This window comes from Plasmodium gonderi (genome assembly GCF_002157705.1).
Source record: "Plasmodium gonderi DNA, contig: Chr08, whole genome shotgun sequence".
In the NCBI taxonomy this organism is placed as follows: Eukaryota; Apicomplexa; class Aconoidasida; order Haemosporida; family Plasmodiidae; genus Plasmodium; species Plasmodium gonderi.
The window spans coordinates 939,964-956,690 of record NW_021628933.1 but is presented as its reverse complement, the minus strand read 5'-3'; the positions used below and the strand labels follow the sequence as shown (position 1 = coordinate 956,690).

At 31.8% G+C, this 16,727-nt stretch overlaps 4 protein-coding genes across 4 annotated transcripts; all 4 read left to right on the top strand.

Moving 5' to 3' along the window:
* Window positions 1-2,957: 2,957 nt before the first annotated feature.
* On the top strand, window positions 2,958-4,287 carry PGO_081900 (protein phosphatase inhibitor 2; the record flags this gene model as incomplete). Its single annotated transcript, XM_028687412.1, has 5 exons — window positions 2,958-2,986; window positions 3,260-3,368; window positions 3,584-3,646; window positions 3,920-4,056; window positions 4,182-4,287. 5 exons carry the CDS (start codon window positions 2,958-2,960, stop codon window positions 4,285-4,287), a joined length of 444 nt encoding a protein of 147 aa, XP_028543213.1.
* Window positions 4,288-6,814: 2,527 nt separating this feature from the next.
* Window positions 6,815-8,649, top strand: PGO_081890 (vesicle transport protein Sec22; the record flags this gene model as incomplete). The annotated part of the gene is made up of 6 exons (XM_028687411.1): window positions 6,815-6,981; window positions 7,306-7,412; window positions 7,696-7,782; window positions 7,944-8,090; window positions 8,313-8,356; window positions 8,536-8,649. 6 exons carry the CDS (start codon window positions 6,815-6,817, stop codon window positions 8,647-8,649), a joined length of 666 nt encoding a protein of 221 aa, XP_028543212.1.
* Window positions 8,650-9,776: 1,127 nt separating this feature from the next.
* Window positions 9,777-11,515, top strand: PGO_081880 (CPW-WPC family protein; the record flags this gene model as incomplete). The annotated part of the gene is made up of 2 exons (XM_028687410.1): window positions 9,777-9,916; window positions 9,982-11,515. The coding sequence occupies 2 exons, from the start codon at window positions 9,777-9,779 to the stop codon at window positions 11,513-11,515; spliced, it is 1,674 nt and encodes a 557-aa protein (XP_028543211.1).
* A 1,662-nt stretch (window positions 11,516-13,177) lies between these two features.
* On the top strand, window positions 13,178-14,785 carry PGO_081870 (T-complex protein 1, epsilon subunit; the record flags this gene model as incomplete). The annotated part of the gene is made up of 1 exon (XM_028687409.1): window positions 13,178-14,785. The coding sequence occupies one exon, from the start codon at window positions 13,178-13,180 to the stop codon at window positions 14,783-14,785; it is 1,608 nt and encodes a 535-aa protein (XP_028543210.1).
* Between the last annotated feature and the right edge of the window lie 1,942 nt (window positions 14,786-16,727).

The following is a 16,727-nucleotide window of genomic DNA, read 5'->3' as shown; positions in this document are numbered from 1 at the left end:
AACAAGTGTTTTTGTATGCACACCCCCTCGTCTAATATCAAAGCTGATGGCTATGTTCCTCCTTAAATTTCTCCCCCACCCTTAGCTTATAATTTATTTTTTAAAAAACAACAACAAAAAAAAAAAAAAGATATACAATCATGTTTAGTAACCCTTTTTTTAAGATGCTGGAAAAAATATAAAGTTCAAAATAGGACAGAAAAAGGAGTGGATAAGTAGCACTAAAGTTTTAACACCATTACATAGACGCAAATTTGAAAAAAAAAAAAAAAAAAAAAAAAAAATTCTGCTTTAAGCCAACAAAAAAAAAAAAAAAGCTTCAAAAGGGTTGTAATTAAGAGGTTCCATAAGTCATGTCCTTCGTCCCGCACATATATATGTATATATGCACACATAAACAGACATGCGTACTCGTATGTGTAAGAAAAAGGGTGCAAAAAATTGTCCCTTCTCTTCGAAAACGGACAATAAAGCTAATTGTCTGATTCATCACCACGTGACCTTTTGAAGTTTTTCTTCTTAAAAATATAAATTTAAAAAAAAAAAAAAGAATATCATATTAGTGATGTATACATATATATGTAGCTAAATGTAAGGGATACGCACCCAACAATTCCTAATTCGAACAATGTTCATGAATGGGAAATTCAGGCAAAGAGATACTAACAATTATCGTTGTGTATATACTAATTTATCCATTTTTATCAGAGTTGTAGTATTCTTATGACTTTCGATATATTGACAGTGCAAGAATGTAAAATTTTACACACAACTGCATAAGCGTGTGTGTTACGTATGTATAATACAGAGAAACATATACATCATATTTCACAGTTCCATTCGAAAAAAGTTGAACACGGCATCATTCATCGACATTCAACACTTTTTCCATTACATTATGTAATAAGAAACTAAATAAAGTTGTGTATTTAAACACATGGACATATATTAAATTCTCTCCACATAAACAATTTTTAGAATTTTTGAATAAAGATAATATAACGTATTCAGGAAAACGAAAGTATATGTATGTGTTCATCACACTTTTAATAATATATTCTTTACATTACACACATATTGTTTTGGAGTAATTATATACAAGAAAAATGGTAAGATACTTATGTTCACCTACATACATATCAGGTATAAAGCGATGGATCATACCACACATGGTATTTTCTCCATTCTGGCATAGGAATCAAATACACCAATTTTGCGATACTATAATTATACACTTTCATCTGTTCAGAACTATGATGATTTGAACATCTGTGCAGGAATTTCAAAGAATTCAAAATTTGCTCCTATTTTATTATTATTTTATTTTTTTTAATCAATAAGAAGAGAAACAATATTGTGAAAAAACAAGAGCGTGTCAGAATTCTCTTCTACATATGGGGGATTTCCTTCAGCCCCTTTCCCAAATGGTAACATGACAAAATTTCATTAATTCATCGTTTTTCTTGAAACTTGGACATATGAAAATGCGCTAAATTGTAGATCTCTGCAGGGGGCACATAAGCACAGATGCGCATTCTCATCAAATATGTCCATCGGATTATGCAACTGGAATTTCCACACATTGCTAATATACAGTTGCTATAATTCTATACACTTTCCTAACTGGGACATGAGTTCAATAAATAAGCAAAAGGGAATTGGAAAACTTGACAATCCGGATTTATATGGTACTTATTCCTCATATAAGAAATACCAAATCCATGTATTTGCATGTTATGGAATACCATGGGAAAGTCAAAAAAGAAAAAAAAGAAAAAAATTTACTAATTTTGAACTACAGCTAAAAGTTAATATACGGGATTATATAAGGAATCTGTGTGTACACAATCTTTAATTTCAAAAAGTGGTAATTACTTAAACTTACGCAAGCACCCCTATTGAATTATACATTCTTTTCTTTTTTTTTTTTTTTTTATGTGCATACGGGTGATAAATTTTCTATAATAATGCAAGGAGAGTAATGTCTTATGATATGTATTGTGTATAATGAAGATCTCACACATGGTTAAAAATAAATAGGTTTGAGGAGGTTCATTAAAAATAACGGGCATTAAATACAGCCTTAAATATTTTATAATATTCCCGTGGATAAAAATTTTTTTTTTTTTTCCCCTATGGGCGTTGACCACGTGTGGGGTGACAAAGCAGTCAGTTATAAAGGAACCACAAAAAAAATGGCCAAAAAATAGGCAAAAAAATTGACCAAAAAATTGGCAAAAATATAGGGAAAAATATTGGTTAATATATTGACAAAAGGCAAATATGCAATAGAATTTAAGGGAATTAAATGAATTAAAAATTCTTCAACACTGCTACTACTACTGCTTCTACTCTTTTTTTTTTTTTTTTTTTTTTTTCGTACATACGCAACAGGAGTACCAAAATTTAACTTATGCCTGAATGAACCTTGAGAAGCCATTGCGTATATATAAGTAGTTCCAGTTTCTTTTAAACTTTACATACCGTTAAAAATTGCCATTTTTTTATGCATCCTTGAATTATAGCATTAAAACATAAGTTGTCATATGCGTGTTGTAGCTACACATAATTGGAAGTTCTCGTGTTATATCAGCATACTTTTTTTGTGAATATTATTTGAAAAAAGCACTCCCCAGGCTTTTCCCTGCATGCATACATTCTTACATATACATACCTACATATACATCTCTACAATATTTACCTACATGAGATACGATACCTATATATATATCCCCATATTAACATACCCCAATTAAGCAAAAGGACAGCAGCTCGAAACCTTTGTGACGTCGTATATATGCAGCGTACATATATATATATATATATATATATATATATATATATATATATATATATGCGTATGTTTTGTAGTTGCATTTACAAGGAAAATATGAATTTCTAAAAAACATTTGAAACGCATTGGAAAGTATTGAAGAATATGAAAAACAAGACGAAGGATGAAAAAGAAAATCGATAAAACCGTAACGTAATGACGAAGAAAATGAAACGCAAAATAGGAATTCTTAAAGAGAGGACTTGGCATGATTACACATCCGTAGAGTGTGCAGAGATATATGCCTATATTCATTCCACTTTATGTACGAGTGTTGGAATGGTCAATTTAATAAAGTGTCTGTAATGTTCCATATGGTGAATGGAAACATTTTAGTAACAGAGGCGTTGAATTATACAATTTACGAAAAAATATATATATTTATTTATTTTATTTTATTTTTTTTTTTTTGCCTGACTTGTTCAGAAAAAAAACTATATCATGGGACGAAGTCACCATTAATGAGCAAGACAAGGATAGAGGTTCGAGAATGAAAATTCTTGAGCCGAACACTCCCTTCAATTTTATTTTGATGGTACAACTCATTCACCTTTCCAATCGACTTTCTTTTTCTTTTTTTTTTTTTGTGTACATGTATATGTACGTTCATGTTTGCACATACAGAGGCTCACCTGCGAAGTATGCATTCAGTTGTTAGTAATTATATCAGTTGTGCAAATTACTGCCATTCTCAACGTACGACATTTTTCCATTACAACCTCATTTTCAAATTTGAAACATTTAACGTAGGATAGTGCTTCGGAAGATGAAGCTTCAAAATTTGGAGACGCAAAGGGACAAAACGAAGGACAGGTAAAAAAAAAAAAATAAATAAGAATAACAACATAGCATCATGCCGAGCACATGAAGATAGACATTTTTATATGTTCTCATTTGTTCTATTGAAAACATGCACAATATATGAATTGTTATTCGGCTTTTTTTTTTTTTGTTTTCTTTCTTTCTTCATTTTATTTTTTTTGATTTGTCATTTTGCTTAAATTTTTAGAACAATTGTTTGAACATATATGATAATAATTTTTCTTTCATTTTGTTTCCAATTTTTTCACATCTTCCCATCGACAGAATGACATTGCCAACGATTTAATAAACAAGTTAAATCAGTTGGTTGAGAAACAGGAAAATAAAACCGCTTCTAATATTGATTTTAAGGAAAAAAGGAAGAAACATTACAATGAGTATAAGATGCTTCAGAAATTGAGGTAATATTTGCATATTGCAGCGCTCGAGCACGTGCGAATCCCCCACTTGCATGTGCATGCGCATGCACATGTATGAATACATATATATACATATACTCGTACGTCATATGCTTTCGTGCACACAGAAAGTCCGGCACATTTGATGAAGTAGATGAGGTAGACGGAGAGTTCAAGCTAGAAGATCATGACTCGAGCTGTGAAAATTCCCATATCCAGGAGTCAGAAGAGTAGAAGTCGATGGAGGAAAAGAAGGAAAAAAAAACTCAGGGAAATAAGTGGTTAACGGCCACCTAGGGGATGATAAAAACCGACACGCATACACACATCCCAAATGTTCAAATGTTCAAGTATCCATATGGAATATTAACTTCCCATTTTATAAGAAAATTATTTTAATACATCATGTGTGCCCAATTAAAAATGGACATGCTTTTTCGTATTACGGATTGTAGTATACGCGAAAATTATGAGTTTATTGTGCACACAGCGATAGGCCCTGTGAATGTACGCATACATACCGTTGCCTTTATTTGTATTTATATATATATATACATACGTGTGCATTTGAAGGAATAAACGGATGAAGACAGTGCCGTGAATTCCCCATTACTGGAGAATCCAATATGTAGTTGTAGTTGCATGCGTAATGTTTTTAAATTTTTTTAAAATTGTAAATTTTATTTTTGCCATTGTGATACAACTTCCCGTTTGGCAATTTTTTTTCATCAATTTTTTATACGGAAAATAAGGAAAAAAAAAAAAAAAAAACCCTGTATAATTAAATTTTTAAATACATGTCCTTTTGCAACGCATATTAAATTCTGAACATTAGCGTGTAACCCTATTCGCAATATTACATATGCATGTTTTATTTGTGAAAAATGATGTAAAAAGAGATTGGCAACAAAAATCTCCCATTTATGTAGGTAAAGGAAATTATATACAAATGGACAAAATGTATAACTAACAACTGTCTCAATTTCACCCTGAGCGTTATCATTCTATTTCTGCAAAATGCAACGTGGATTGTAGTAGTGTCTTAAATACCAATTATGTTGCTTTTTCAAAGGCAAACCGAGCCATTAACAGTTTTTCCTATCAAAATGAATGGATTTATAGGTTAGCTCTTGTCAGAATGTTTCACGCTTGTCATAAGAGTATTCCCGTTTAAGCATCAGCACAGGGGTGATATGAGGCCAAGGAAGAAATAATTATCACTTGATACTTTCTCAAATGTATCAACCATGTTCATATAAGCTGCTTGCATATGTAAGGATATATATATCCGTGTATATATATGTATACACATTTATGAACGAACAAAATGTTATTCTTCTTAAGTACATTGTGCCCCGTCTTCGTGTAATTGGGTGATGGTGGGATTTTTATGATTTGCCTGTTTTAATCTTTCCCACAACGGTCTTCCTATTCGTTTATTACATTTCCAAGTTGCTTTTCCATTTGAACAAAATTAAAAAAAAAAAAAAAATCTGAACAGGCAAGACGAATTTCCGAATTTTTTACTTTTAAGAAGATTATTATATTTTTTTTTTTTTTTTCCTCCTAGCTCTGTTAGTTTTATTTTTATTTATTTGAACAATTGTAATAAAACTTCTGTGAACAGTCAGAGGGAAAATCTACGAGAGTAAAACAAATGAAAAAAAAAAAAAAAAAAAAAACTTTTATAGTACACCTATATTAGAATGACATTCATAAAACTTGAAAATAATAATTTTATTTTGAATTCAAATAAGGGATTCCACAACTGAGTGTTTTTTTTTTTTTTTTTTAAATTATCCTGGAAAATAAAGCATTATATGTACATGCATATTTTTTAAAAGAAATGCAAAGTACAACTGGCAAAGCGGTGTGAAAAAGAAATGACAAATGAGTGACAAACTAAATGACCCAAACCAAAATTTGGAAAACCTATTTGAAAAAAAGAAATAATACGAAAAGGAGAATATTTTCTCGCATGACAAAGTGAAATACTTCTTTTTTTTTTTTTTTTTTTTTTGTTATCTTTATTTCTGAATTTTCGTTTTTTTTTTTTATTTATATTTTTACTTGCACCGTAGATTTATTTTGCTTTTTTCCCACTTTTTGTGCATTCTGCATTATTTTTTCTACCGTTTTATTTTCCACTTTTATAAACAAAAATAGCTTGGTCGTATCACTTGCTCAGTTCTTCTGAAGCACAAGAGGGAATGAACATATTTTTGTGTTTGATGCCTGTTTTAAAACACTGTATATAATGCACACCTTTCACCTACACGTATTTTGCCTATTTTGACAGTTTCCTCAACGTTAGCATGAGTTTTTGTCACAATAAACGCATACATGTATGCGCATTTTTACATGCACAGAAGAATCCAATGTGAAGTTATATATATATATATATATATATATATATACTTGCATAATGATTTACCTCTAAAAAAAGGAAGAAAAAAAACCAACATAAGAATTGCACACTAAATGTGCATTCTTCAACGGCTCATATTCGTATACCCTATTTATTTTTTTGTGTTTTTTTGACCTCCTTCCCCTCTTGTACTTTCTATTAACGAACCATTAATATCCTTTTACAATACGTGCAAATAAAATATGATTCAAATTTTTTTACGACCGAGTTTGAAAAGACTACTTAATATCTTCCATTTGTTAACCCACTTAAAAAAATACATAATTTAATTAAAAAAAAAAAAAGAAAGAGATAGACAGATATATAGATAGAGGGGAAAAAAAAAAAAAAAAAATGTGTGATGTGGTAATTTTGTGTAGAGTCAGTGATGGGATGACCTTAGTTGAAACGAACAGCGAATCAAAAAACATCGCACACAAAATTGAGTTAAAAAAGTTATGTAAGAGACTGGAATCCTTTCCAAATTTGTCTACCGTGACATCAAATCAGTTCAACTATCAGTAAGTACTGGGAAGCATAATCTGTTTGTAAAAGAAACGCAAAACAAAATACTACACGACAAAAATAAATATAAGACAAAAATGGGAAAGAATGACAAAAACAAATTCCAAATGCCAGTGTCAAAAGAAACTATGTTTTAGCGTTTCCAAATGTGCACACGTTTTAGACAACTCACCTGAAATAGAACGAACAAATTGTGAATTTTCCTTTGGAAAAAAAAGAAAAAAAAAAAAAAGAGGGACCTTACCTTTTCTGCTGTTTCTTCTACTCAGTGAAGATATTATTATACGCACCATATATTATCTTTCTCTTTTCCTTTTTAGCTTTCTTATAGAAAATGGAATAGCATATATAGCAGTTTTCCCTGTCACTTATCCGAAGAAATTAGCTTTTTTGTTTTTAGGCGACATTTGCAAACAGTTTAATGAAGGTTATACACACTGCTCTTATTTCTCAATTCGTATCACTCATCTCGCATCTCTTATCTCTCATCTTTTTCCTCGCGTGTTTCGTCTGTTTCTTGTTTTGCACAAGTACCTTTCTGTCCAATTATTCTGTACAAAGTGCGTGCTCATGCATCCATGTGGGTCAAGCAGTGCAACCGTTGTGATTTGTGCACTAGATATTTTTGTGTTCCCTTTCCCTTGTATGATTTTTTTTTTTTTTTTTTTTTTTTTTTAACATGGCTTTGTTTTCGTTTTTTCCACGCACAGAACTGATGATACAATATGGAACCCATTCGATTGATTATAGATCCATTATCGAAACAATTGAGAAACCTTACTCCTTCATAAAATTCGGTAGGAAGTTGTGACTATACCTGATGTATCTCATGAATGTTGCTCTTTATGTTTATATTTATTTTATCACGTTTTTATTCCATCTTCCCCGTTTCTTCCTCCCGAATTTGCTTTTTTTCACAACTTTATTATTTCTCCTCTCATCCACAACACTCGCCAAGATAGAAAAATTTCAAAGATAAAACAAGAGTATAAAGATCCGAGATCTAATATTGCCATAAAAAAATTAAATGAAAGTTTGAATGAAGTTAGCAGCATAATGAAAAAGAACATAGACGATATTCTCTTACGGGGAGAGAACCTGGAAGGTCCGAATATTTACACGTAGCATTTGTGGCAACTGCAGTTGTTTTTTTTTCAAGTATCCGTAGTTGTTGTTTCATATCTCCCTCCTGTAGTTTCTGTTATATTCCCTTTTATTATTTAACACCGTGATCTGTTCATTCCTTCGTTCACGCATATATGTGTGAAGAATTTACTCTCTTCTCCCCTAAGTATTACTCAATTTTCTTTTACTTTTTCACATTCAGACGTCGGAAGGAAAGCCTTCAATTTGAAGTATGAATCAGAAAAGGTACGACATAGTTTGCAATTCTATCAGAGAATGCACACGTGAGTATATCTTAATTTCTTTGCAATATTAAACAGTGTTGAGTGAACCATATGACACACTGTCTATATTATATACATTCTATCCCCTATGCAATTTTTCGGCTGGCTTTTTATTCCTCTTCTCTCCTTTTCCATATGCAGTTTAAAAAAGTGTCAAGAGTTCTAAGTCTGAGATATACCTTGTACCAATACGGAATCCTAGTCTTTGTAATCTTTTTCTTTTTTTTAATAATAATATTCAAAAATTATTTTTAATTTCTTATCCATAAAATTTTATTTCCAATTTTTTTTTTTTTTTTTTTTTTATGTTTTTGTACCAAAATTTAACCCACAGCATATATATATGTTTAATAATTTTAAAAAGCATTGTATCCAGGTCGAACGGGTCTACTCGCACATTTAGCAGCGTAAAAAAAAATGTGCGGAGTGGAATATGTGTGTATATACAGCGGTAGACACATATGTGTGAGGGGGTATGAAGCCAATGGAAAGGTAATAATTCTTTGTCCGTTTAATCGAAAAGAAAAAAAAAAAATTAGGTATTAAAATATTTCTATTAACGCCTTTACATATTTTACTGGTAAAGTGGTTCCTATTGATCTGTACAGGTGTGTTATCGTTACTTCGTCCTCTTGGTTAGCTGGCTTTATTCGCAAGGTTATTATTTCTCCGCGTTTATTTTACATTTCTGTTCGTATCTTTCTCCCAGACAAGTTTTTCTTTTCTTTATTTTATTTTCTTTCTTCCATATTCTTTCTTTTCTTTTCTTTCTTTTCTTTTCTTTATTTATTTTTCTTTATTTTATTATTTTTTTTGTTTTTTCCTTCTATCACCCCCCTCCCTATCGTTTAACTACATAAGTGTGGCAAAGTATCACTGGTGAAATATAATAAGTGAATTTCAAATCTTGTTTATGCTACTAAGAGGATATGGTTTCTCATCGAGTATGCAAACACATGTGCATATAGAAGGATGCATACATGCAATAATACATTCCCATTTTGTACATATAAGGAATATTATCTTTCCTTTCCCTTTCTTTGTGCTCTCTTTCTCCTTGTCTTGTTTCGGTGAAAATGTTTTGCATGTGAGTTGCGCTCCCAACACAATATATGTCTGATTGCGTATGAAACTGAAGAACCTAGAGTGTCACCTACTTTCTCATTGTTCAGCCCGAGGAATTGCTAACGTGCGTGCGTGTTCATGCAGATTTGTACATATTTGTGTCTATCTACGTTTTTTCGCTACTTCACTTTTTCTCTTCTTTGCTTCTTCACTTTTTGGAGTCTTCCTTTCTGAATGTTTGTTGTACACATGTGTGCGTTCTTGTAGCTCGCGCCTATCGATCATTTCTCTAAAGTGTGCGCAACTTCCATTTTGACATGAAGAAACGACTTAAGCTTGTTTTCATTTCCCTTTGTGTTGTCGCCCTCAGTTGTCCAGGTAAATTATATGCGAGAGTGAAAGAGAGCCTGAAAGAGAGCCTGAAAGTGAGCCCAAAAGACCCAATGCAATCTCAAATGTAAATCTCAATGCAGGTGGCAATTCGCACAAAAAAGACAATATCACTCGGAAGAGTGAGGAAAGAAAAATAAGCAAATACAACTTTGCTTCTTTGAGGAAAAAACTGCACATAGAAAATCAAGAACAGGTGAAGGGGAAATCAGGTGCTGAGACAAACGAACCGAGAAAAGAGAATGAAGGTAAGGACGAAAAGGAATTTACCCATGTTCAAACAAAGACTGGAGAGGAAAAACTCACCATAGAGAAGGAATATGAAAAATGTATCAATATGATTGAAAATGAATTTAAAGATAAGAAAGTCAAAGGGGATTTGAAAATTAAGGAAGAGCTAGAAATGTTGTGTTTGAAAAAGAGAGAGGAAGATGAAGTAGAGGAGAAAAAATTAGAAAGAGAAAAATTAAAAAAAGAAATGGAACTTAAAACGAATGGCAACGTAAAACTTCAGAGCGACTGGAGGGTGCAAGAGGAACACCGGAAAAAGGAAATAATATCAAATTTGGGCCTGTCCAACAATCTTGATATTTCGCTAGAAATTTTGAGTGAATCCCTATCAGAGGTAAAAAATTGTATGCGCAATTATTCAGAAGCGTGTCCGCTAAATTGGAAAATAAGTGAAAACAATAAAAACGTTTGCAATGCACCCGATTCGTATATAGGTCCCTGTGGAAGACAAATGAGTAACGATATAGATGTTAGTGAAAAAATTGAAAAGGAGAAAACGTGTTCCATATTTTGGCCATGTGATTATGCATGCACCCAAGATTTTGAAAATTCAGTGTGTCCATTAGGCTGGGTTATGGGAAAGAGTGGTGACTATTGCATATCCCCAGATGGATACACAGGAAGTTGCTTAAAAAAAATAAAATTTATAAATATGAGTAGTAAAGAAAAATCTATATACTCCAATCTATGTGACATTAGATGGCCATGTAAACAAAAATGTACACATGATTATTCTGTTTTATGCCCCGATGGGTGGGTAGAAGGATCTGATGGATACTGTTTCGCAACGAGTAACTACAAAGGAAATTGTGAAAAAAAAATTTACTTAAAACATCTCGATGATGTCATGAAACAAATGTATGAACACAAATGCCAATTCAACTATCCTTGCATTAATTCTTGTGAAAAAAATTATGATGATATATGTCCCAAATTATGGATACCAATTAATGATAAGGAGTGTGCACCCACAGAATACTACAATGGAAATTGTAAAGATAATTATATTTTCGTGGGTAAAAATATGGAAGAAGAAAAAAAGGAATTTGAGAAATTCTGTCATGTATCTTATGCATGTCTTAAAAAATGTGACAGAGATTATTCTTTTAATTGCCCAATTGGATGGGGAGAAACAATAAGTTTTTGTTTAGCCCCTTCTTCATACCAATACAATTGTGATAGAATGATGAAGAAAAATATGAACCAATGGGAAAAAATTCAAATAAGCAAAAAATGCCTTGTTTTTTGGCCTTGTTCAAACTATGAAATACTTTTAAAAAATTTGTTGCATAACAATATTTCTCCTTCAGATTATTTGTCAGTTGTAAATGGTCCCGTTGATGATGCAACGGGAGCAGTGATACATCCCTCATGAGATTCAGATGTGTATGACGTTACCCCGATGAGAGCAGATACTCCAACATTACCCAAGTGGTGCAATGTTGGAAAGAGGATTTCCCCTTCTCATTCGTGTAATATGCAAAATTGAGAAGCAGAATGGCAATGAAGGGAGTTCCTCCCATGTGCTTACAAAGTTCTATCACAGTTTTATCATAGTTTTTTCACTTTTTAATTTTTCCCTTTTTCCCACAATTTAATACTTCAAAAGTATAATGACTTTAGGTGCGTTTTCCTTTTTATTTTTATGTTTGTGCTTCTGTGGATGAGCGGGGGGGTGGGGGGAGGCAGGTGGAATCATGAGAATACAAATTATTTTTTTACCAAGTAGCAATAGCACACCACGACACTGTTTTATATACAACGAAAAGGAAATGGAAAAAAAAAAAAAAAAAAAAAAAAATACAAAACAAAGTCAAAGCCAGTGTCAAGCCAGTGTCAAGCCAGTGACGATAATTTTATTCTACGTACATTTCTGCGTGTACTTTTTTTTCACAAAGATTATTACCTTCACAATTAATTTCCCGTTTTGTAAATATATATTCGTCCGTCCATGTGTGGGCGTATGTGCACTTATTGAAGTGATTACCTTATTTGTGTATTTACTTGTTACCTACAGAAAGAACTATTTTTTTTTTTTTTTTTTTTTTTTTTCCTCACTCTGACACAAGTGATATAAAAAAACACAGTTTATGCGATTTCCTTTAAAAAGCAATGATCCTTACAACGTAATATTGCACGCGTTTATAGCTTACGAAAAATAAAATAAAATAAAAAAAGAGATAAGCAAACAGAAAGAGAAATCAAGCAATAACAAATGATACAGAGAAAAAAAAAAAAAAAAAAAAAAGTCAATCAACCTAATAACGAACAACAGATAAAACACAAATTCTTGGCAAAATTTAAGTAGAAAAAAGTGTAAACATAAAATATATATATATATATATATACTTATACACTTACGAAAATTCCAGATACCACATCGCAGAATATATACATGCAGAAAAATATCGCAAATATTGCCCAGCCGCGTGGGGAGAGTTTCTAAAACTACACAACTTATGAGCCTTCACCACGTCATGTTTCAAGTGAGAAAATATTTTCATCAAGCATCTTTCACATCCAACCTTCAAATCCACTCTTTGCAAGTGTACCCTTCGTTCGAAAGCTTTTTTTTTTTTTTTCCCCTGCTACATCAACATTGTTACATATAATATATACTGAAAAAGGAATATGTAATTTTTTTTTTTTTTTTTGTTGACGAAAGATAAAAAATCAAAACCCCAATCCCAATAGAAGATATATATTTTTACAAGTATAAATAACCATCAATCATATTCACGAATTATATAATCAATCATATCATCAATCTTATCACCAATCATATCTCAAAATTCTGGTGAAGAGAAAATTTTACACCTTGTGCAAACGTTGAAACAAAACTGAAAACAAATTCATTAGCGAAATTTTAATTTCTCTTGGGAATGTAACATCATTAATCTAACACAGGTGAGCCACTCACATAAGCTAAAAAACCTCACTTCCCTACCTGTCATTATCAGTAACATAACAACATCCCAAACGTTATCAGCACACGATAATAACTCCTCCCTCCTCCCCCCTCGGGTGTAAAGAAAAAATGAATATCGCTATCGATGAGTATGGACAACCGTTTGTAATTCTGAAGGAAGAAGAAAAAAAAAGGATTAAAGGAATCGAAGCGCACAAGAGTAACATCCTAGCAGCAAAGGTAGTTGCTGATATTTTGAAAAGTTCAATTGGACCTAGAGGTATGGATAAAATTATTGTTAGTGAAGACAACAATGTGACAGTAACAAACGATGGAGCGACAATATTAGAAAAAATAGATGTGCAACATGAATGTGCAAAATTATTAGTAGAATTGTCAAAGAGTCAAGATAACGAAATTGGAGATGGAACCACAGGGGTTGTTATTATTGCAGGAGTTTTACTAGAAGAAGCATATGCCTTAATAGATAAAGGTATACATCCATTACGAATTGCTGATGGATTTGAAAATGCTTGCAATATAGCATTAAAAGTTATTGAAGAGATAGCTATAACTGTTGATATTGAAGAAAAGAATCATGAAATTTTGAAAAAATTGGCTAGCACATCACTCAGTTCAAAAATTGTTTCTAGCAAAAAGGATCTATTATCAAATATTGTTGTAGATGCAGTTCTCTCCGTTGCAGATATGAAAAGAAAGGATGTTCGATTTGATTTAATAAAAATTGAAGGGAAAACAGGGGGTCTCTTAGAAGAATCAACTCTTATCAAAGGAATTGTTTTGAATAAAGAATTATCTCATTCACAAATGTGTAAAGAAGTGAAAAATGCAAAAATAGCCATTTTAACATGCCCATTTGAACCACCCAAACCAAAAATAAAACATAAATTAAATATAACCAATGTAGATGCATATAAGGATTTACAAAATATTGAAAAAAAATATTTCTATGATATGATAGATTCTTTGAAAAAAGCAGGAGCCAACTTTGTCATATGCCAATGGGGATTTGATGATGAAGCGAATTATTTATTACTCAAAGAAAACATACCTGCTATTAGATGGGTTGGAGGAGTTGAAATGGAGTTAATAGCCATTGCAACAGGTGGGAAAATTATCCCAAGATTTGAAGATATTCATGAATCAAAATTAGGAAAAGCAGAATTGATAAGAGAAATTACCCACGGAACTGTCAATAATCCCATGGTCTTTATTGAAGGATGTTCCAATACAAAAGCAATTACTATTTTGCTAAGAGGTGGAAATCAAATGATGATTGAAGAGTGTGAAAGAAGTGTACATGATGCACTCTGTTCTGTCAGAAATCTAATTAGAGATAATCGTATACTACCAGGTGGAGGGGCAAGTGAAATTTATGCTGCACTCGAGATTGAAAATGTTGCGGATAAATGTAAGGGGATAGAACAATATGCCATTAGAGCCTTTGGAAATGCTCTCCTTTCTATACCTATAAATTTATGCAATAATATGGGTCTTAACAGTATCGATATAATCTCAGAAATTAAAACCAAGATTATTCAAGATAAAAAAAAAAACTTAGGAATTGATAGCCTCAATTACAGGGTTGATGACATGATAGAGAAGGGAATTTTCGAAACATTTAATTCCAAGTACAATCAATTCTCTCTAGCTACACAGGTCGTCAAAATGATACTTAAAATTGACGACGTCATTGCACCGAATGACTTTAACTAGGGAACCATGAATTTGCTCTGTTCCACAAACAAAGGGAACGTATCAAAGTACACTTGACAAAATATACACATGCAAAAGCACACTGTTTCGCGAGTCCTTTTTGAGTACCATTGTTACAAGCAGGTCATACGTCAGCCATTTTGGGTCACGAATATTTACTCCCATTTTATCTTGTTCTCTTTATGTGTACTTCATTGTGCAAACTCATTATATTATTCCATACCAATCTTGCTTTTCATTAGTCATCATTTTTTTTTATTTTATTTTACCCAGTTAGGATAACTTATTTGGAAGAAGCGCAGTTGGGTACAAGAGTGCTCAGCACCTCTCACTTTCCACATATAATTGTTTCTCCTCTCGAATGTGCAATTTTTTTTTTATTTTATTCTGCTTCATTCTGTTATATTTATTTTATTTTTTTCCCTATCCTGTTGGAATTCAGTGGGCTTATATTATGCAAACTTGTTTTAGCGGATAACTGAATGCATGCCTATGTGCATGCCCGTGAATTGAACATTTCTATTCGAATAACCATTAAGCTACACCTTCCACATCATATAAAATGACATGAAAAACATACTATAACAACATCACTCAGAAACGTAAATAAATTTTTTTTTTTCTTTAATTGTTATATTAAAAATGGTTATAAAAAAAATGAACCATTCTTGTTGAAAAATAAAGTAAAATAAGTATCACAATAATTATGCCATATCAAAATATTCTGTCGAAAGAGAAACAACATAAATTTCATCCTATCTTGAGAAACCCTATTTTCAAAATGTTCCTTCTTTAGCGTGTGTGTGGGGTGAGGTTACAAGAGTAGTTAGCGACTATCACCACAGCTCATCAATTTCTTTTCTCATTTGTTCGAGGGATTGAGGTATTTAACGCAGTGCTAAAGTAAAGAAGTCAAATAAAATGAAGGGCAAAAAATGAAAAGCAAAAATACAAGGGAACAAAAAACACCATTCGCTGATACCTCTTCCATTGCAAGCAAACGTAACAAAATCCTTTACCTTTAAATTCACAAATTAACAAAAGGAGCACTTTTCTGCCATGTGTACATATATATGTACAACACCTTACATTATATGTGCATCATAATTTGCATCTAGAAACGGTCCACAAGTGTGTTCCTCTGTGAGTAGTGTGAATATTATTACACATTATGCTCCTTAGTCCTACATAAGAACAGTATTGAACAATTGAATTTTTGATTAATGTTGTTATTAAGAGTTTTATTTAAAAATGTACAATAGTATACATAATAGTATACACAATAGTATGCACACACAATATGCGTGCAAAATGTGTTAAAAAGTTAGGTCAAGGAAAAACACTCTTCTAATTATAAGTAATTATAAGAGCAAGTAAATTAGATGCACAAAATGCATGGATGATCGCTATTCTCAAATGTGTTACACACATTGCTTTCAAAAATGATACACGTAATACGTGAAAACGAATAATACACAAGGATTGCATATTTTGCACGTGCTTCCATATTGTATCCTATACATATGAATAGAGAGCAAATAACCCCCCTTCTACCTCTTACAAGGATGTATCTTTACAGTATACACTAATTATATTAAATTAAAAGATGATAACTACAAATATGTCACCATGCATAAACAAAATGAAATAATAATACATGGAAATGAGTAAAAAAAACCCTCCTCATAACTATAAAAACATAGATATGATATTGGAAAAAGGGCGATGGATAAAAGATTTTTTTTTTTTTTTTTTCCTCTTCCAATGTACATAGTGAGAAAAAAAATACGAATTTTTGTGTGCAGCAAAAGTCGTACTTTATATATATATATATATATATATATATGTGTAGCTCTTATAAACTGTATAAACAGGAACTAGGCATTATACAAGACACTGATTACACACACACATGTCTTCCCCTGTGTCATTCTCCGTTTCT